At 38.2% G+C, this 23,400-nt stretch overlaps 2 protein-coding genes across 2 annotated transcripts in view; both read right to left on the reverse strand.

Annotated features, from left to right (window-relative positions):
* Window positions 1-14,023, reverse strand: part of LOC115223227 (serine--tRNA synthetase-like protein Slimp) — a 119,885-nt gene extending 105,862 nt beyond the window's left edge. The window contains exon 1 of the mRNA XM_036512173.1: window positions 13,698-14,023. The gene's annotated coding sequence lies outside the window, so the exon portion shown is untranslated. The remainder of the gene's footprint in view (window positions 1-13,697) is intronic.
* Window positions 14,024-14,074: 51 nt separating this feature from the next.
* Window positions 14,075-15,158, reverse strand: LOC115223229 (suppressor of cytokine signaling 2-like). Its single transcript, XM_036512180.1, has 2 exons — window positions 14,860-15,158; window positions 14,075-14,826 (listed from the first exon to the last, which is right to left on the reverse strand). Exons 1-2 carry the CDS (start codon window positions 15,027-15,029, stop codon window positions 14,163-14,165), a joined length of 834 nt encoding a protein of 277 aa, XP_036368073.1. The 5' UTR covers window positions 15,030-15,158; the 3' UTR covers window positions 14,075-14,162.
* Window positions 15,159-23,400: the final 8,242 nt, after the last annotated feature.

Raw genomic sequence — 23,400 nt, forward strand, 5'->3', positions numbered from 1 at the left:
TTCCAGTTTTCTAACAGGGAAATAAATCTTTTGCAGCGAACTACCGTCCGATTTCACTCACCTCTCATATCATTAACGTATTTGAGAGGGTGGTGAGATCGCGGATAACCCATTTCCTCGAAGATAACAATCTGCTGAACCCAAACCAACATGGTTTCCGTGACGGCAGGGACTGCCTGTCGCAGCTTCTGCACCATTTTTGATGACATTTTAAAAAGCTCTGGGAGAAGGCTCCAATACTGATGTCATATACCTTGATTTCAGCAAGGCATTTGACAGAATGGACCACAAAATCCTGCTGAAGAAACTATCCAACATTGGAGTCCGTGGAAAGCTGCTGAAGTGAATAAGTTAGGGTTAGGGTTAGGGTTAGGGTTAGGGTTAGGGTTGCAGAGATGTGAAAATATGGCTACTACTTGTTAATTTCCCCCTAGCACCCAAAACGCCCCTCAAGCTTCGAATGGCCTCCTGAGGACATATCACCCCCATTGAGAACCTTTCCTCTAGAGCATGCACTGCTTTTGGACTTAACATCAGGCCATATTCTTTCAGCCTCCAGGCCATCTCTGTGTTGAACTTAAGATTTTCCTCCAGAGTAAAAGAGTGAATGTAGTCAACTCTTTCATCTACCCTGGTAGCACCCTCTCTAGAGATGGATCCATTGATTCTGAAATAAATCTGAGAATTGAAAATGTCAGCAAAGCATTTGGAAGGCTCAGAAAGTGAGTGCGGTCTGACAGAGGTATCACCATGGAAACCAAGCTCAGGATCCATGAACTATGCATCTTTACTATCCTTTTAGTGGTAAGAGCAGCAGCCATGTACCTCCGGTCAAGCGTTAGGTAGAAAAGAGAGATAGGTGTGCTAGAAAGCAAAAGACATGTTCCTTCACTGAAATACTGGATGAAAGAGACAGGTGCTCTTTCGGCAAAGGTGACAAACGAAAGAATTCTGTTTAGTGTCCAGTATTTATACTTGTTGAAAATTGGATGTAGGTCGGGAAACAAAAGAAAGCAAATGGGTTTGTTTCTGCTGACTTGAATTTAACCTAAGATGTTATGTTAAAGAGCAGAACTTTAAAGGCGCAGGAGTGGCTGTTAAAGATGCAGGAGTGGCTGTGTGGTAAGTAGCTTCCTTACGAACCACAGGGTTCTGGGTTCATTCCCACTGCATGGCATCTTGGGCAAGTGTCTTCTACTATAGCATCGGGCCGACCAAAGCCTTGTGAGTGGATTTGGTAGACGGAAACTGGAAGAAGCCCGTCGTATATATGTATATATATATGTATGCATGTGTGTGTGTGTGTGTCTGTGTTTGTCCCCTCCCCCACCATTGCTTGACAACCGATGCTGGTGTGTTTACGTCCCCGTAACTTAACGGTTCAGCAAAAGAGACCGATAGAATAAGTACTAGGCTTCCAAAGAATACATCCTGGGGTCGATTTACTCGACTAAAGGCGGTGCTCCAGCATTGCCGCAGTCAAATGACTGAAACAAGTAAAAGAGAGTAAAAGAGAGAGAGAGTAACTTATCTACGTCTGACAATTGACTATTATGAATTTGTAAGTGCTAATGCTGAGAACAATAGAAATAAGCTTTGAAGGAAACAAAGCTACTTCATCCGCAACCAAATGCTTTGCGCTGAACACCTTCCCAAGGATGAAGGAGTAAGCAGTAATTGTTTATTAGGAGTTGCAACGTGGCAAATGTCCAAGATATAAACCTAAGAAATGTCTTGGGAATGCCATCAAAAGAAACCTCAAGTCTTTTAGTGTGAATGTTGAAGACTGAGAACCGTGGATGGAAGATCGAATGGTTGTAAAGTATTTGACGCATGAAGAATTGAACAATCCATTTTGACAACGGCACTTGGCGACCATGACTTAACTTCTGTCTCAGACATTTTTCTGTCTTTACTCTTTACTCGTTTCAGTCATATGACTGTGGCCATGCTGGAGCACCGCCTTTAGTCGAGCAAATTGACCCCAGGACTTATTCTTTGTAAGCCTAGTACTTATTCTATCGGTCTCTTTTGCCGAACCGCTAAGTTACGGGGACGTAAACACACCAGCATCGGTTGTTAAGAGACTTTGTGGGGACAAACAGACACACAAACACACACACACACATAGATACATATATATACGACGGGCTTCTTTCAGTTTCCGCCTACCAAATCCACTCACAACGCTTTGGTCGGCCCGAGGCTATAGTAGAAGACACTTGTCCAAGGTGCCACGCAGTGGGATTGAACCCGGAACCATGTGGTTGGTAAGCAAGCTTCTTACCACACAGCCACTCCTACGCCTGTCTGAAAATATTTATGACATGTCCTGTAGGATCTGTTCATCTAAAGCCGGACTCGCTAGTCATAGATCACATGACCACATTTCCTAAGTGAAGAGGTAGCCGTCACAAAAAAAGGCACCATGGTACATATCAAATAATTTAAAACTCATTTCTTTTTATATAACGTTCATTAGTTATAATCTACTTAATTGTATTCTACATTAATTAATATCATGTTTCAGTAACAATGTAATTATGTATGAAACTTAAAACTACTGATATAGGAAATTATAGAGCTAAAAAGAAAAACTGTTGGAAAGGGACCAATTTTGAAAAATGTTCTGGGGAAGAAGCGGTTGAGCATCTTTTCTATTTGGCTTTCATTTTCCAGCTGTGGCGACTCGTGTATAGGCACTGCGGAACTGCAGCACCGTTTATTTCCACTCGATATTATCAATAACATTCAATATAATGCGTCCCCTTTTTTTAAAATTCTTTCTTTATACTTATACATTATATAATCCTTAAGCTTAGTAGCTTTCTTAAGCTCAGGAACTTACCCCTAGTTTATGAAAAAGATACAAAAACCCTTGTATAGAACTGTGCGCTTCACAGTTCCAGCGACGCGGTGTTTCGCTGTTGTGTGCATGTTTACATGTCCGAGATAGGAAGCTTCATGCTAGGGAGAGTGAGCACTGTCGTTCACGCAGTGCCTACCCTGATGTGCTGGTAAAAGGTAGTGTTTCTTTTTGACTCTGTGTGTGTTGTGCTTAAAAACGTATTTATATTCTTGAATGTAATAAAATGTAGAATTAGATTATTATCCTGCTTCCAGCTTATCAAGTTTCGGACATTTTGATTGGGTTTGGGATAGAAAATTCACAAAAAATTCACTTTCATTGATTTTTTAATGGCTTTGCGGGGTGACTGGGGAAATGTAAAGATGTGCACGACCACCCTTGGACAGTTTTGAATGACCATAGAAAGTGCGAGCCCTCTAACTGAAAAATTGTGGATTTGTATAAAGGACACACACACACACACACACACAGACATTTTGCCGTTTATATATAGAGAGATTGACTCAGCGATTCGTAACATTTTTTTTTCTTTTTCATATCCTTTATTTAAGTAAAAAGAAAAAAAAAACTCCTCTGACAAGGAAAGTATTTATGTCCGTTATAAACGACTCTGCGTAAACTGCACAGATAAAAACGAAAAACAGAAAAACAACTTTCAGTTTTAGTGGAACACTCGAAACATGACGTAGGCGCGATAAAATAATGACGTCAGAACGAGATAAGTATACATACAGACGACTTCAGAAAGATACTGATGAGGGAAATTCAATATCGTAACAAATAAGGAGTGTTTTAAAATACGTTTATAGGCATTTATTATTATTATTTTTAAATCACTGCGCGCTACTTCTGACCAATCGGAATTTCTATCATAATGGTTCTTTTACGGAGATGCAGCGCTCCTTAGGATGGAGGGCATTCACTTTGTTATGTTGTAAGAAAGTGACGTCAGACGTGGTTGTGTGGATAAATGCAAATCATGGTTTGGATCTTTTCGGTTTGAACGGCAGCTTTTTCTAGCGGTGTCATATGAAATTGTCACCCATAATTATGACCCTAGTATCGATCTATTGCATTTCAATCTATCTTAGGGTTAGGAGTGGGGGGAAGGGTATCTTTTTTTTCTTCACAAATGTAAATAAACCCAATCTGTTTCTTAAACGAGGGACATATTCATACGGCACAGAATGTTTTCACCTCAATGGACGTCACTGATTGGTTGAAATTGCAGAAAAAAAAACAACAAATATCTTACAAACCATATAATTTTCTCAATAAAGCCAAGAGAAAAAGATGTTTTATAAACACATTCTACCAGTATACGAAGTTTAAAAGTGTTTAGTTACCAAGAAATTATGTTAAAAACTGCCGTTCACACCGAAAAGATCCCATGGTTGTAGCGTAAGAAGTGTGTTTCTCAACCACATGGTTTCGGGTTGAGTCCAACTGTGGGTATCTTCTACTACAGCATCGGACCGACCAAAGCCTTGTGAGTGGATTTGGTAGCAGAAACTACTGAAAGATGCCCGTTGTGTGTGTGTGGGCGTGTGAAAGTAATACCCTTTCTTATTTGTATAATTTTTGTGGTTTTCTACTCTCAACGGGATGGTGCACCACCTCGGTATGAGTAAAACGTTCAGGAATGGTTCAATCTTAATTTTGAGGTGAGATGGATAGGACAACGTGGAGCAATTGAGTGGTTATCACGATCATCAGACCTAACACCATCTGACTTTTTTTTGTGGGTGTATTGAAAGATCTTGTTCACTCCCTCAAACCGAAAACAATTCAGAAATTAAAACAAACAATTTGATGAATCAGCAGTGTTCTCAAAACGAAGTGGAGTGTTTTTGAAGATGTTGATTAAACTTTTTATCATAATGAATTACGTTTTTTTTTGTTTTGATGTTGCAATATCTAATAAATTTTTTAAAACTACCGCAATTTATTTTCATTAATTGTTTTTTTTTTTCATTTCTTTAACTACTGTACTCTTTACTTTTTTACTCTTTTACTTGTTTCAGTCGTTTGACTGCGGCCATGCTGGAGCACCACCTTTAGTCGAGCAAATCGACCCCGGGACTTATTCTTTGTAAGCTCAGTACTTATTCTATCGGTCTCTTTTGCCGAACCGCTAAGTTACGGGGACGTAAACACACCAGCAACAGTTGTCAAGTAATGCTAGGGGGACAAACACAGACACACAAACATATACACATACTTATATATATATACATATATACGACAGGCTACTTTCAGTTTCCGTCTACCAAATCCACTCACAAGGCATTGGTCGGCCCGGGGCTATAGCAGAAGACACTTGCCCAAGATGCCACGCAGTGGGACTGAACCCGGAACCATGTGGTTGGTTAGCAAGCTACTTACCACACACCCACAAATTTTTGTACAATAAAAAATTACTAAATAAAATAAATGTACTGTAAAAATTACTTAATAAAAAGGGCGTTACTTCTGCCGCACCCTGTACACACACACACACACACATACATACATACATACATAATACATACATACATACATACATACATACATACATATATATATATATATATATAATATATATATATATATATATATATATATATATATATATATATATATATATATATAGTGTGTGGAAGCGCAATGGCCCAGTGGTTAGGGAAGCGGACTCGCGGTCGTATATATATATATATATATACGAAATGTTTAGTCTCTGGCATGTAATCTGGACAGCCATAAATTAATGGCTAAAAAAATAAATAAATAGCAAACAGGCACTGGACTGGCTGCGTTCTTTGGAACCACATGATTTCTGGTTCAGTTCCACTGCATGGTACCTTGGACAAGTGTCTTCTTTATAGTTCTAACCAATGCCTTGTGAGTGAATTTGGTAGCTGGAAAGCTACAAAAGACTGTCATGTGTATGTGTGTGTGTGTGTGTGTTCATCCAATTGCTTGACAAGTGGTGTTGGTTTGTTTACGTCTCAATAACTTAATGTTGTGGCAAAAGATACAAACGGAACAAGTAGTAGACTTAAAAGGCAAAATTTTTTCAAGTAAACCTAATTTTTTTTTACTACCCACAAGGGGCTAAACACAGAGAGGACAAACAAGGACAGACGAAAGGATTAAGTCGATTACATCGACCCCAGTGCGTAACTGGTACTTATTTAATCGCCCCCGAAAGGATGAAAGGTAAAGTCGACCTCGGCGGAATTTGAACTCAGCGGCAGAGTTTACTACCCACAAGGGGCTAAACGCAGAGAGGACAAACAAGGATAGACAAACGGATTAAGTCGATTATATCGACCCCAGTGCGTAACTGGTACTTATTTAATCGCCCCCGAAAGGATGAAAGGCAAAGTCGACCTCGGCGGAATTTGAACTCAGAACGTAACGGCAGACGAAATACCGGAAAGCATTTCGACCGGCGTACTAACGATTCTGCCAGCACGCTGCCTTTGCCGCAGTCTAATGACTGAAACACGGAAAAAAAAAGAAAAAAAAAAAAAAGAAAGCATATTGTTTAAGTTGCTTAGTAACTGGATTATACACGAGTTGTATTCAGTAGCAACACTGTTTATATATAAACCTTACACGCGGGGGAAAAAGAAAGTCATTTTCCTGCTGTTTCAAGAAGGTCAAGAGATTGTAAAGAGACCGGTGCATGCTGCTGGAATGTCTTTGAGTTGTTACCGACGACATGCACTTGGTAGCAGTATGAGGTGAACAGGGACAATTAGCGGATGGGCAATATACAGTAATGGACCAATCAATTGCTGAAAGAGTAAGTGTGGGGGTGTAAAAGTTAAGGGGATTGACCGTAAAGGAAATGGTAGAGGTAGGTAGGTGACAAAATGGGTGTGTGGCATCAGTAGAGCCAAGAAGGAAGGGGATATAGTTAAGTGGAGAAGAATGTAGTGAGTTGAATGGAAAGTTTAATCACTTAAAACTACGTACGTACATAATGTAGGGAAAAAGACAAGCATTAATGACAATTCTTGTCAGGAAAGGGAAGGGAGATAATAGGAGCCTGCAGTAAGGAGTGAAAATTTGTCAGGGTCTCCTTTTGATTACACCTATTTGAATAAATTTAGGGTTAGACCACACACTAAAGTGTACTTGATGCCACTAAATTATTATTATTGTTAAGATGACAAACTGGGTGAATCATTTGTATGTTGGACCAGTTGAGAACAGGGTTGGTCAGTTCCTGACTAATAATAATGATGATGATGATTTCTTTATTGACCACAAATGGCTTACATTAAGGAAAAACATTATGGACAGTACAGGACAAAACAAAGAATGTGTATGTGTATTTGTTGTGGCCAGGGTTTTGCATGTAAACAGGTTTAATGTAATAAAAGATAATTCTAATTTTTGGTATAAGGCCAGGAATTTTAGGGGTAGAGGAAGTTGATCACAATGGCCCTTTTGCTCAACTGGTGCTTATTCTATAAATCTTGAAAGGATGAAAGGCCAAAATAATAATTCTTTCTACTAAAGGCACAAGGCCTGAAATTTGGGGTGGATGGGTGACTAGTTAATTACAATGACCCCCAATGTGTAACTTATCGACCTTGAAAGGGAATCTGAAAATAATATTGTTTACCAACCACATGGTTCCGGGTTCAGTCCCACAGTGTGGCACCTTGGGCAAGTGTCTTCTACTATAGCCTCGGGCCGACCAAAGCCTTGTGAGTGGATTTGGTAGACGGAAACTGAAAGAAGTCCGTCGTATATATGTATATATATATATATATATATATATATATATATATATATATATGCGTGTGTGTGTTTGTGTGTGTTTGTTCCCCTAGCATTGCTTGACAACCGATGCTGGTGTGTTTATGTCCCCGTTACCTAGTGGTTCGGCAAAAGAGACCGATTGAATAAGTACTGGGCTTACAAAAGAATAAGTCCCAGGGTCGAGTTGCTCGATTAAAGGTGGTGCTCCAGCATGGCCACAGTCAAATGACTGAAACAAGTAAAAGAGAGTAATAATAAATGCCCCAATGCAGTACCATGCAGTGGCTTTCATCTTAACTGATTGAGAGTACTCTTATGTACATATTTTGTCTTGGTATAAAAGATGGGTGACAACAGATGTTCAACTGCTATGTATTTCATCGATGCTGAAAGGATGAAATGTAAAGTCGACCTCGGTGGAATTTGAACTCAGAATACAGCAATGGACAAAATACCACTAGGCATTTTGTCCGGTGCACTACTGATTCTGCTTGCTTACCACCTTAGTAACAATAATCCTTTCTACTAAAGGCACAAGGCCTGAAATTTTTTGGACGAGAAGTTAAGTCAATTACATCGACCCCCAGCACTCAACTGGTACTTATTTTATTGACCCCAAAAGGATGTAAAGCAAACTGAGCCTTGGTAGCATTTGAACCCAGAACATAAGGACAGGCAAAATACTACAAAGCATTTTGCCCGGTGTACTGATTTTCTTGTGTTGCCAGTTTGAATAATAAGTGGGAGGAGGAAATGGAAAATGAAAGTAGAATGTTAAAATGAAAGCAGAATGTTCTAAGAAAAACGCAAATTTTTGCGAGTGAACTGAAATGAAAATGAAAGTAGTCGGTTCTTGGAGAAAGCATTTGTTAGTGTTTTTTTAGAATACGTTATAAAACCAGAGTTGTAATTTTGAAATATCTAAGTACTTGCGGATTTGCGATATATATATATATATTTTTTGATATGGTGGGAGAAGCAAAGAAAAGAAAAACAAACAGGTTCTGGATAAAACATTGTTTCCAAAAACCAAAAGTATTGGGTCACAGCTCCAGTACTATGGACATGTGATTAGAATGTTGCAAAAACAAATCACAAATGGATTCTTCATGCGAAACCATCCAGCAGGAGACCCAGAATGAAGAATGAGATGGTTAGATAATATCCACAGTCTTAGCTGGTTGCATCAGAAAGTTTTGAGTTAGCTCAGAGGCATTACCACCACCACCAACAACAACAACAACCTTAAGTAAACTGAAAGAATCGGTCGGAAAGAAATATTGAACCAATTCACTGTCTTCAATGGATGTCATAGAGATCATAATTAACTTCATTTTAACTGCCACTTTTCAATGCTTGTAGGACTCAATAGGTCTCTTCAAGCACGGCATGTCACCCAACGATTCAAAGTACTTTTTAAATGGCCTGGTTACGCGACACTGATGTAGACTGTGATCTCACTTTACTTGCTGGGTCTTCTCAACCACAGCATATCTCCAGAGGTCTCGGTCTTGTCATTGCCTCTGTGAGGCCCAACGTTCGAAGGTCATGCTTCACCACCTCATCTCATGTCTTCCTGGATCTCCCTCTTCCATGGGTTCCTTCCACTGTTAGGGAGTGACAGTTCTTCACACAGCTCTCCTCATCCATACGCAGTACATGACCATAACCAGCAAAGTCGTCTCTCTTGCACACCACATCTGATGCTGCTTACATCCAGTTTTTCTCTCAGGGTGCTTACACTCTGTCGTGTGAGCACACTGACATTATACATCCAGCGGATCATACTAGCTTCATTTCTTTCAAGCCTATGCATGTCTTCACCAGTTTATATATATATATACATATATAAAATTCTGAACTCATCAAAAAAGACAAACTATATATAATACATATATGCATGTATAGATATGCACACTAAGATATATATACAAACACACATGTATATATTGGGTTGTCAGACAAATTCATCTGGTGTTTTTTTTTATCCATTCATGGTATTCCTTTCCAAAATTATTTGAATTTATATGAAAATTACTTTTATCATAGTTATACTAATATTAGCATCAAGCAGTGCTTAGGCATAAGCAAGCTTTTTTCCCCTCACTGAAAACTCATTCAAATAATAACCAGTAATTAACCTTCGTTGCAATTAGTGGTCTTACTAAATAATTTCCATGCAAATTAAAATTCTCAGAATGTCGTTTCTTTATAAGGACATTAAATTAAAATAAATGTATTGTCATAAAATTTTTGTGAACTGAATGTGAAATTCCATTGTAACATTTCCAGGAATGAAATTCCTGAAAACCACACAGAAAAGAAAATCATGAAACAATGCAAGCGTCTGTTAGGTTTTTGTTTTGCTTTGTTACCAGGACACAATCTGCCCTCCCTCACAGCTCATTGAGAAATGATTTAAGAGGTATGTATGTGTGTGTGTATACACACATAGACATGCAAATATATATATATAAAAACACATACATCTCTATACACACACACATATCTATCTATCTATCTATATATATATATGTATCATCATTTTTTAACATCCGTCTTCCATGCCTTCAATTCTTCAACAGGATCCAACAGGCTGGAAGACTGTTGTGCACCAATGGTCTCAATGGTTGGATGTTCTTCTCAATACTAACCACTTTACTGAGTGAACTGAATGCATTTCTTCAAAGCACCAGCACCAGTGAGGTCACCCCACATAGCTCACAAAACTAAGATCCTGCTAAGTGTTCAGAACTATGAAAAAAGAGGTGGGATTAAATTTTTTGCTGTAGAGGAGATACAGGTCTACTTTGTATTATATGGCAGCAGGTAATCCGAGAGGAGCAGGAAAGGGAGATGAAGATGATTGAGGGGGGGGGTGTTAGGGTGAGCTCTTAATGTGCAAGAAGGTGAATAAACCTGAATAGGAAGGGAAGCACATGAGGGGTGGGTGGAAAGAAGTTGCAAGAAGAATGGAGTGAGGCAAGGTCTGAGATGGGGTAGTGGAGATGAATATAATGAACAGGGTAGAAGGAAGGAGGGGTGGTTGATGATAAAATATGAACTGAACTTATATAAAGTGTGATGTGTACAATCCATCAATCGTTAGGCTTATATAATACAATCACTGAGAAAATACAAGAAAAAAACGTTAGTAAATATTCGAAGCGGAAGAGGGATAATTCCCTTCTTGGAAACCATGTCCCTTAAACTAAAAGGTTTGAATGAAGTGGGCAAGAAAAAAGCTCAAGCTACAGATGAAAAAATATTTTTAATGTTGTGTGTATAAGGTTTTATTTTGGGTGTGTGTGTCATCTAGAGGATGTTGAAATCTATATGAATGCAAGTGAGGAGCAGGCCATTATGTGCTTAACTGTATCTAATCTGGTGAGAAGGGGTGCCTTCTAATTTCACAACAGAAATTTTTTCAAGATGCAAATTTAGGCTGGTGCAGTTTTTCAGTCAACTAAACAGAATCTATGCTTTCTTAACCAGTTGATGTATAGCCTTGATTTTTCTACAACACTTTACTTAATGGTGTGTTTGTTTACATTTGCACTGGTTTCCAGGAAAGTTGCAGCCCACAAGTGTGGAGTGGTTTTCTTGTCAGTTGCCTGTCAACAAATCTGATTACCGTTGAAGTCATGCGGGATAAGAAATCGCTCATTTGAAAAACAGTCAAGGATTGGTGGCAGTAATAACATCCAGCTGGTATATATATATATTATAGATATATGTGTGTGTATACATATATACATATACACATGCATATTATAGGTAAATATATATTTTTTAACATTACTTCCTTAGGATTAAGGCTGTTTTGCAGCCTTCTCCATGAAATATTAATTGCAGTATGCTAAAAACTATGTAAGTTTGTATTAATATATAGAGTCAGTATTACACAAAACAATTGGGTATTTTGCAAATAAAGTTAGCTTATCAAATCACTGGCGAAATGAACAATTCAACTATGTGTGCGTGCAGTTATATATATATATATATATATATATACACGTATGTATATATATATACACGTATGTATATAATATATAATCGTTTTGGGGTTTTTTTTTAATAGAAAAACATACATTCTGAGAAGAAGTACACTCTAAGTAGAGCTGTCTATATTAATTACTGGTGAAGGCTAGTTTCTAGGGTTATCCTGGGTTTCTTGCCATAAAGGGTACCTTTCCAATGACCAGCACAGAAAGGAGATAATCCCCATTGTTGTACCGTTTCCTCCATATTTTGAAGAGGCCATAGGCCAACAGGTTTTAGGGTCAGAAAAAGGTACCCTTTATGGCGAGAAACCCAGGGTAGCTCTAGAAACCGGTCTTCACCAGTAATTAAAATATATATATATATATATATATATATAGATGGATAGATAGATAGATAGGTAGGTAGGAAGGTAAGTAGATAGATAGATAGATAGAGGTAGATAGATAGATAGATAGGTAGATAGATAGATAGGTAGATAGGTAGATAGATAGGTAGGTAGGTAGATAGGTAGGTAGATAGATAGATAGATAGATAGAGCATTTATCATATACATAAATATGAATAGATCCATTCAAAATTTGGCACAAAGCCTGCAATAAGCATGTGTTCAACCGATGCTTAACTGAACCTCAAAGGACGTAAAGGCAAAGCTGACCTCAGTGGAATTAGAACTCAGCAATCATTTATAATATTACACACACAAGCATTTATGTCCATGGGTCAGATAAATATATCATCACAACATTGTTTTACAGCCAGATGCAATTCCTACCACTAGTCCATACCCATTTCTCAAGCAGGGATATTTCACTGGCACCAAGGCCAGCAGACGATCTGTCAAAGTGTAAATGTAATAACCCTCCCCCAGCACATGCTTATATAAGGTCAGCTGCGAAAAGAGATGCTGATCTCTGTGGAAGGAACATAAAAGGCTCTCTTGGAGTAGTTGGTGCTAGGAACCCTAACCACCTGGTGTACGTATTCTTTACCTTCGCTAATGTTACTACATGCTTGTGGGTGGGTAGGTGGGTTCTGTATATATACACATAACTATATTTTAAAGGTTTGTGTGTTATAGAGGTCTGTATGCTTCAATATATGTGCTCATGGGCACATAAGCATCATTAATATGTACAAGCATTTATAATATTGCATTTGTGTGTGTATGTATGTGTGCGTATATATATATATATATATATATATATATATATATAAAGTTAATCCAAACAAGAAAGCACAAAAAAACACAACAACGCGAGGACGTGGAACAAATATAGTATTATTGGACGCTCAGGAAAGGCGGGTTTAACGTTTCGAGCGGAGCTCTTCGTCAGAAACATAGGAGAAGGGAAGACAGAGGAAAAAAATCGCCAACGGTACACACGAGGTCACATACTATTTCAAAATCTTTCTGTTAAAACAGTGTTGAAACCATTTGTGGAGAACTTTTTTTTTATCACAGATACATCTTTGCTTAATGATACCAAAAATAAAATATAACCAAGTAAAACTTATTCCTGAAGCTCCAACTTATTAATATATATATATTCTCACACAAACATGCATATATTTACAACATTTAAATATTTACATGTATTTATAACATCTACTTACATATTTTCACAGACATAAATCCAAGTTTTTAGAACCTGAAAAGTGCATGTAACCACAAGCACGCAGAGTGTAGACAAGTGGTCAAATGTTACCTTTGGCATTCATCATATTCTGGTCTCGTTCACCCAGAGCTGCACGACATAAATCGGGTGCATTTTATAAGATTATGCCTCGACTTAAGCTTTTCATAGACTGGGGCCAGGTTATCGGATCTGTTGGTAAATAATGCCCTCCAGTATAAGCCAGAAAGGGCCGCAAAGAAACGACGGCAATTTTTTACTAGATTCTTCACCCAATTTGCAAATTAATCACTTAGGCGACTTCCAACACCCGTTAAACTCAAGTTAATTACCGTGGTGATTCCACTCGGGTGGCGTTTGTAATTATTAAGACTAATTAAACTGACTTAATTACTGTTTTATACGATGGATATTTTATAAACAAGAAATACTTTAGATTCTTTGTAGACCTTCGGAGAGATGGCATATTGTTTCTATGTAGTTTTCTGTTTCGTCGTTGTTTAATTTCTAATTTCTAATTTCAACATCTTTATCGAATCGGGGAGAAACGGGAGATATAAAAACCAGTCAATTTGGTTATATTTCTAGTGAGAAGAGACAGTTTTGAACCCGTCACTCTGATTTTGTCTGAGGTTGACCTTAAGCGTTCGTGTGTCTGAGAGAATTTTAAGTCACTAATTCAATGGATTTGGGCAGTTCAGTTGAGCGAAGAACTGAAACAAAAATTCATCTTCGGAACTGAAGAAATCTATCAGCATTTACTTTCATTGAATTACAAATAGGAAAAAAGAAAAACGATATTTGTTTGTTTTTTTGAAAAAATAATAGTATTTTATAATAATAAATATTAACAAAATTATAAATACAATGCAATAACTTTACAAAAATAAACATTATTACAAAACAAATGGATAACTCTTCATAAAGTCCACAAGAAACTTTGGCAAACCTAGCGAGTCTCTCCAATCCTCCTTTGATGAAACAGTAAGATTTCGGTTTTGTTCCAATGAATAATTATTTACAGAAAGTCGACACAAATGTGCCAAAGAAGGAACTGAATGTAATTTTGGTGTAGTAAGTTCCGAAGAATTGTACCTCTTGTTGTTGCAGTCAACCCACACACAGCGATGCCCGTTGTTTAAGAGACACGGGTTTCGTCGGTTGGAATAAAACTGTACAAGGTCTATGATACTTTTGAAATGAGGCATATATTTTTCTAACCTTTCATCACAGTCTAAATGGAATTCTCCTTTGTTGTATGCGATCCTGACGCTTGTAACTCCTTGCTTCGAACTGACACTCAAAGAATACAAATATTTTGAACTCGAACTAAATCGTATAAGAAATGTTCCGTGTTTAGAATTCTGAAGCAAAGATTTCGCATCCGCATTACTGATGGATTCGTAAAACCATTTTCCGTTATGTAAACACTGTTCGTTGTAAGAAAGAACGTGAAGATCGTTAAAGGATTCTTGGGGCAGCGATAAAGGAGCACTTGATTCCCATCGCGAACTTGTTTGAACGTAACCCCGAATCCTCTTATTATTATTATTAGTAGTAGTAGTAATAGTAGTAGTCGTAGTCGCAGTAGTATCGATCTCCGTGGCTTGGTTACCTGTTGCAGCTTCTGTACCTCCGAAGTCCTCCGCAACTTGCTTGTTGTAATCCAGCTTGGTAGTGTTACCTTGCGCTTTCTTTGTGATTTTCTCCCCGTGTTTTAAACACGAGTTGTATAGCTTCAAACAGCAGGAAGACGGAGACATGTTTCTAAAAACGATGTCGAAGACGGAGACGACAGCTGTGCTTCGTAACACATGGTTCTCCGTCCATTTATAACACAGCCAACTTTTTTCCGAGAAAACGAAATAGCATTATTGTAATGAGGAGCGGAGGGAGGAAGAGCGACTATACACGCTGAGGTGGTAGCAGTCGGAGGGCACTGATGTAATAGAGAGGTATTAGGGAGAGGGAAGGGGAGGCGACAAGCACGTTGCAAATTGGAGGGGGAAGTACGTTTTTCTTAGAAAACTAAAAATGCTAAGAAAGTGATGAAAGTGAAACAGTATTATCGCTAAAGAGACTTTGCGGTTAACTAGCAAATTCACCGAAAATGTAAATTATCTTCCATTTGGGAAAATATAACGCCAACATCTCGTTTCATTCACTTCTGATTTCTAAGGACTTAGTCACTAATTAACGGAATGTGTTTATTTTGAATTATTAACCAGAAAGTATTAAAAAATGTTTTCCTTCGGATTTTGTTTATTATATTTCCACAGAAGTTTCAAGGAACAGGAGGTAGGGACATCTCTATTCTGAAACTCCCTGGAATGCGTACTTACGCCCTCGAACACACATACACACAGATAAGAGATAGATGCATATACACACAATATATTTATATCGTATGGACATTGTGTGTGTGTGTATAATGAATGTATATTTAAAATAAAGTGTATGTACTATATATTTAATTTCCATTAAATACACATTATATAAGTATTTATCTTTAATTTATATTACAAATATACATGCATGTTTGTAATATGCATACACACACAACTTCGCCGGTTGCCAAACAAAAATGAAAGTAGTTGTAAGGTAATATATATATATATATTTACGTGTTTCAGTCATTAGACTGCGGCGATGCTGGGGCAACGGTTCGAAGAGTTTTTAGTCGAATGTATCGACCCCCATACTTATTTTTTAAAAGCCAGGTACTTATTGTGGGATGGTTTTGCCGAACCGTTAAGTTACGGGGACGTAAACACATCAGCACCGGTTGTCAAGAGGTGGTGGCGGTTCACAGACACATACATATATGGTGGTGGTGGTGGGGGCAAATTAGTAACCGGGGTAAAATGAATTCTCGTTGATTTATTATTTTTTTTATTTGTTTCAGTCATTTGACTGTAGCCATGCTGGAGCACTGCCTTTAGTCGAGCAAATCGACCCCAGGACTTATTCTTTGTAAGCCTAGTACTTATTCTATCGGTCTTTTTTGCCGAACCACTAAGTTAAGGGGACGTAAACACACCAGCATCGGATGTCAAGCGATGTTGAGGGGACAAACACACACATAGATACTTATACATATGACGGGCTTCTTTCAGTTTCCGTCTACCAAATCCACTCACAAGATTTTCGTCGGCCCGATGCTATAGTAGAAGACACTTGGCCAAGGTGCCACGCAGTGGGACTGAACCAGGAACTATGTGGTTGGTATGCAAGCTACTTACCACACAGCCACTCCTGTGCCTATGCTTATCACACAGCCCTCCACACCTGTTTAAACTCATTACAATGCAAGTATTGCATCGTGATTATGTATAGTTGCATTATCTTCAAGTGTAAAAATTAGTCAGCATTCTTATGACTGAGTCCGAAGCAGGCAGTTGACAGGTATTTTTTCCAAAATATTTTCCTCCACCCGATTGTAATTAAGGTTGTTATTCTTTACTCTATTGGTTTCCGTCTACCAAATACCCGAGGTATTGTAGAAGACACTTGCCCAAGGCGCCACGCAGTGGGATTGAACCCCATGACTCATATGGTTGGGAAGCAAGCTTCCTACAGCCATGTCTACGCCGAGTTGGCAGACACGTTAGCGCGCCGGGCGGAATGCTTAGCGGTATTTCGTCTGTCGTTACGTTCTGAGTTCAAATTCCGCCGAGGTCGACTTTGCCTTTCATCCTTTCGGGGTCGATAAATAAAAGTACCAGTTTCGCACTGGGGTCGATGTAATCAACTTAATCCCTTTGTCTGTCCTTGTTTGTCCTCTCTATGTTTAGCTCCTTGTGGGCAATAAAGAAATATATATATGTGTGTGTGTGTAAATTTGTATATAAAATTTTTTTTTATTTAATTACTCAAATAAAAAATGGAAAAAGAGGAAGGAAAGAAAAAGAAGAGGAAAGCAATAAATTAAGAACAAAGGAAGAACCATCAATTCAACTCCAAGAGCCTCAACACACACTTATACACACACACACATATATATGTGCACGCATGTGTGTGTGTGTGAGAGAGAGAGAGACTTCTGAGGTTCTGGATTTTACTTTCACTTTATTCTGCAACTGTTAGAAAAATTAAAAATTTTTTTTCTAAACCTTGCTATTAAAAGTTGTCCTTGGACAAAATCTCACCGGGAGTCTGGGAGGCTTTCATCCCTCCCTCATCCCTGCATCTTACAGGCCCATAAAGTAACATGCCACCAGTCAAGTATTTGAGTCAATATTTAGAACTAGTTATTTATGGTTATATTAAAGCTTGACACGAGGCAGATATTTTGGATGATGCTGCTACTACTGACCATTACCATTTCCACCATCACAAAAGTACATCACACTTGACCTAGAAAAATCTTCTGTTGAATGCAACATTGCTGTCGATGTGTGGGCAGAAAATTTTTGCATTATCTTTTTATATTTTACCCGTTTCAGTCACTGGACTGTGGTCATGCTGGAGTATCTCGACGGTCTGAGTTGAGCAAATTGACCCCCAATATTTGTTATTTTTTTAAAGTCTGGTACTTTATTCTAATGGTCTTTTTTGCAGAACTGCTGAATTATGAGGGGATGTAAACAAAAGCACACGTGTGTGCTTATTTACCTAAGTTTTAACATCGTCTCCTTCAAAATAGTCACTTTGCATAGCAATAAACTGGACCTAGTGTTCCTGTCACATTTTGAATCTGGCCTAGAATGCAGTTTCTGTAAGTGAGTATAGTGAAGAATTCCAGGTAGGAGTAGGGGTCCACCAAGGATCAGTGCCTTCTTATTTATCATAGTCCTCCAAGCAATAACAGAGGAATTCAAGACAGGGTGCCCCTGGGAGCTCCCCTATGCTGATGACCTTGCTCTAATAGCTGAGTCACTACCAGAACTAGAAACATGGGCTGTGACTGCTGAGGCATGTAGGCTTGAAAGAAACGAGGCTTCTTTGCTCTGCTGGATGTGTGTGCATACACTATAGAGTGTAAGCAACCTGAGAGGAAAGTTAGGCATAAGAAGCATCAGATGTGATGTGCAAGAGAGATGACTATACTGATATGGTCAGACTCAACACAGGCCTACATCAAGTACCTGGAGGAGGTAGTGCTGCCCTGGGTGAAGAGGGTGACTGCTAGAAGCCCCTATTTCTGGCAACAGGACTCTGCACCATGCCACACAAGCAGGAGAACACAGTCATAGCTGTCAGACAGTATACTGGTATGGTCATGTGTTATGTATGGATGAGGAGAGCTGTGTGAAGAAGTGTCACCACACCCTAATAGTAGAGGGAACCTGTAGAAGAGGCAGACCTGGGATGAGGTGGTGAAGCATGACCTTCAAACGCTGGGCCTCACAGAGGCAATGACAAACGACTGAGACCTTTGGAGATATACTGTGCTTGAGAAGACCTAGAAAGCCAAGTGAAATCATGGCCATAACATATGCCAGTGTTGCATAACCAGCCCATTTAAGAGTACCCTTAAATTGTTGGGCAATATTTTGTGCTTGAGAAGTGAAATTATTGTTGTGGCCAATGCCAGTACTGCCTGACTGGCACCTGTGCCAGTGCTGGTGGCACATAAAAAGCACCATTTGAGCATAATCGTTGACAGTGCCGTCGGACTGGCTCCCATGCTAGTGACACGTAAAAACCACCATACCAGCGTGGTCAATGCCAGTGCCGCCTAACTGGCCCACATGCCACTGGCACGTAAAAAGCACCCACTAGCCTTGGTGTAATTATTGATGATGCTGTTGTGTAGAACTCGTGAATATGTGCTGTTTTCTACTAGATATAAGTTCTTGGTTTTATCGGAAAAAAGTGCCTTTTTTTTGGGAACTTTTTATGTAATTGATATCTTTTTTCAGTTTCTGTTGGAAAGTGTTAAATTTTATTTTGTGAGTGTGTGTGCAGGTATGTATATATTTTTTGGCGAATGTGCAGGTGAGCATGTGTGTGTTTCAAGTGAGGGTGGATGAGTATATACTTATAGGCGCATGTACGTGGGTGTGTGGGCACGCATGTGTAGTTATGGACATGTGCACTTACGTGAATACTATGACCATTTTTACTCCCTTACCTTTATTCCCTCCCCTTACTTAGGGGTCATTCTAATAGCTCTTTTGTCTTAATAACGGTCATTTTCATAGTATTTTTTCGATGGCCGGATAACTGAAGAGATGGCGGCGTGGGTTTCCGCCCTGGCATCTGAAACTTGGAGTTTTATCATGGCTACTGAATAATTGTCACATATTATATTTACATATATATACATACACCTACAGAAAGTGATGGCTAAATTGTCACCATTTTAATTTCATGATGCATGCAAATTTTTTATTTTATTTTGTTGACTACACAGTATAATAGGGTCAGTTGGGCACTGTCTGAGAAAAACGGCATCATGATGCAATTCACTCTGCCAGAAATTTGGACACGACATACTGTACTGCTTGGCATTTGTGCTAGAAGCTCCAATACAAACATTTCAGAGTGTTTGGGTATCAATCTGAGGACATGTGCTGAGAGTGATGAAAATCAAACATCCAGTCAACATCATGGTGTTTGGAGTGATCATGAGTGATGGTAATGTTATGTCTCCATTCATCTTCCCACATGACCTCAGACTCAACACAGGCCTACATCATGTACCTGGAGGAGGTAGTGCTGCCCTGGGTGAAGAGGGTGACTGCTAGAAGACCCTATTTCTGGCAACAGGACTCTGCACCATGCCACACAAGCAGGAGAACACAGTCATAGCTGTCAGACAATTTCTATGACCACATTACCCTTAACATCTGGCCACCTAACTCCTCAGATTGCAACCCCCTTGATTATTATGTGTGGGATGCAGTTGAGTGAGAGACCAACAAAACTCCTTGTCACACCAAAGATGAACTGAAGGCAAGAATTGTGGCAGCATTCACCAACCCGAACAAGGAGACCATCCAGAAGAGTTGCAGAAGATTCCGAAGTCGTCTGGAGGCTGTAGTTGAAACCAATGGTGATTTTATTGAATAAATTTACTCTTTCGTATTTCAAGATATTTTTATGTAATTTCTGGTAAAAATATCTGTTAAAATGAAATGTCAGCATCATTTTCATTTTTGCATAATCTAGACGACAGACAGTTTATTAACCACACCTTATATGTATATATATATATATATATATATATATATATACACGAGAAAAAAGCAACAAGAATGGATTAGTTTTTCAGTACAATTGTTTCATACAAAGACAAGCTTTATTAAAAGCTGCAGCTTTTTAATAAAGCTTGTCTTTGTATGAAACAATTGTACTGAAAAACTAATCCATTCTTGTTGCTTTTTTCTCGTTTATAATCACCCCACATTATTGCATGGTTAATACCATATAGTTTTCTGGTGCATCTAAGTGAATTCAAGTGAATTCAATAGAAATGACTTGAATCTTAATTGCTTTTACTATATATATATATATATATATATATATATAATATATATATATATATATATGTACAAAGCCCGCCATTTACATACGTGTAAAAGGTGAACATTTCTATATGCTATGTTGGATACATTGGTTGTTTGTCTGGTATATTGATTTTGTTCATTCATTATAAATCTTGAATTATGCTTGCACTGAGGATTAAAAAGTGCATTACTGCACTAATTATGAAATCATGGTGATATGCAGCTAAATTCTGTTTTTAAATGACTTGCTTCAAGAGTTTTATTTGGTACAGTGTGTTTATCTATTTTGGTAGTTTTGACTTTAAGAGTCCCTCCTAGCATGTGGCATTTATGTATAGTAATGCCCTCTATATAATATATATATATATATATATATATATACCAGAGTAAACACATAAATGTGAAACAAGGTGGAAAAAAAGAGTACTCAAATACCAGAAGTAGAGTAATATGTTTTATTTAAAAGCAGCAGAAATTTAACAAAAGCTGTTACTCGTAGTTTCACGTTCCTGTTCGTCGGACAGTTTTGTTAAAATAGAACAAAACTGTCCGATGTTAAATTTTGTTAAATTTCTGCTGCTTTTAAATAATATATATATATATAAGATAGATAGGTGTAGACAGATATCTGCATCTATATATAAATGTATCCATCTATATCATGACCTGGGCCAATCTTTGTCTGTCTGTCTATGAAGAGGTGCTGAAAAGAAAATACAGGAAGATCAGTTAATTATGATTTTACTCAACATATTCTCCTCTCAGATTCGAACACTTATTGCAGCAATCCTTCAGCTTTTCTAAGTTCTGTGAAAAGAACTTGGAAGGCAGAGTCTCCAATCAGGCTTTTCACAATACCCTTAATGCCTGGAACTTTTCAGCACCACCTCATCTGTCTGTCTCTCCCCTCCCCCATATATATATATATATATCACCATGACTGACCAGGCTATCAGATGTTGCTACACATCGCTGGTCACAATGTGTTTAGCATTGTTTTAGCCTTCAAATGATGCCACCCTGCTGGCTAAGCAAACAGGCTAACAGAAGAAAGAGTGAGAGAAAGTTGTGGTGAAAGAGTACAGCAGGGATCGCCAACACCCCTGTCAGAACCTCGTGGAACTTTAGGTGTTTTTGCTCAATAAACACTCACAACGCCCGGTATGGGAATCGAAACCGCGATCGTGCAACCGTGAGTCCGCTGCCCAACCACTGGGCCATTGTGCCTCACACACACACACACACAGCTGTTTGTTTGCTTTCCCTTTATTCTCTTTGTTTACCTCATTTCTTGACAGGTGAAGCTGCATTTGCAGTTTACGATGTATCAGTATTTATTATTTATTTTAACTGTGACATGCTTATGAAATTTTTGTCACATTATGCAATAAATGAGTTGCTCACTCCATCCCCTTAACATATACATATAGATAGATCAACAGACAGACCAAGTGAGCTAACAGAATTGTTAGCACACTGGGTACAATGCTTGATGCCATTTTGTCTTTCTTTACATTCTAAATTCAGAGGTCGCTGAGGTCAATTTTGCTGTTCATCCTTTCAAGGTAAATAAAATAAGGGCCATTTGAGTGCCTGGGTTGATGCAATTGATTTACCCCTTGCTCCCAAGTTGCTGGCCTTGTGCCAAAATTTGAAACCAATTTATATATGATTCCCTCTCAACCATGTGGCAATGAGTTTTTACTGGAGGAAAAGCTATTTATATTTTTACTGAACAGATTTATGGGGAGGTCGCACAAATTAAACAATTCCACCCAGTCAGTACCAAACAAGTTTGTTACATTTTTTAACACAAAAACTTTTGCTTTCAAGGTTTTAACCCAAAATGTAACCTCAGTTTTCATGTCACCCCAAAAATATAATTTTTTTTCTTGTGACACTTTTTGCAATTTTTGAAGTTTCCTTTAATGTAGGCTTTCCTATTTTTTTTTCCATGTGCCAGTGTTAATAATTGTAATATCACTGCTTGTATCTAGCTGTAGCGTCACATTCACATTATTAATTTTTATGAACTTTGTTTTGTGAGCCTCACCTAGACTTTCAGTTGAGAAAACCTTCCTAGAGTTTTTTTTCCGTTTGACCTTTGTTTTTTCCTGTTTTGCAAAGTGAGCTTTTAGGTTTGATTTTTTGACAGTTAAAACATTAAACATTTTTAAATAGACAGTTATTTTTAAAATGTAAAGCTCTGCACCCACAGATTGGATTGGGTCTTTATCTTCATTTTCTCCCCCTTATCTGTTAGAGGTTGACATGCATGTATGTGTGAGTAATCCTTTTCTCCAATTTTATTTGCACCATGTTATAGATTAATAATTCTCTGACATTCCTCTGTCATGCCTGCAGTATTGAATCCTGTTCCTGTTCTAATTTTATCAATATCTGGGCACATATCTCTGCATCTTTACTTGCAGTTAACCCTTAAACAAAAATTAGATATCTGAACATGTCTGGGGCTAATTCTTTTAGTTTGAATTTTTTGCATTCTCAGTTGATGATTCTGGCATAGGTTACAAAATCTTCATCATCTTGTTTTACTAAATTCAAACACTCCCAGGAAACTTCTCTGAAAATTTTCAATAACAATTTGTTTCATTGAAACAAATTTGGCAGAATGTAGTAGTTACAGTCTTTTTCATGTTTGGCAGGGGCTAATTTGCTT

Source organism: Octopus sinensis, linkage group LG22 (assembly GCF_006345805.1).
Source record: "Octopus sinensis linkage group LG22, ASM634580v1, whole genome shotgun sequence".
Taxonomy (NCBI): Eukaryota; Metazoa; Mollusca; class Cephalopoda; order Octopoda; family Octopodidae; genus Octopus; species Octopus sinensis.

Excerpts from the sequence above, each read along its gene's own strand:
- LOC115223229 (XM_036512180.1), bottom strand. The coding sequence starts at position 15,029 with ATGTCTCCGTCTTCCTGCTGTTTGAAGCTATACAACTCGTGTTTAAAA. Across the intron at positions 14,827-14,859 it reads AACCAAGCCACGGAGATCGA|TACTACTAATAATAATAATA; the intron begins TACTACTGCGAC and ends TACTATTACTAC.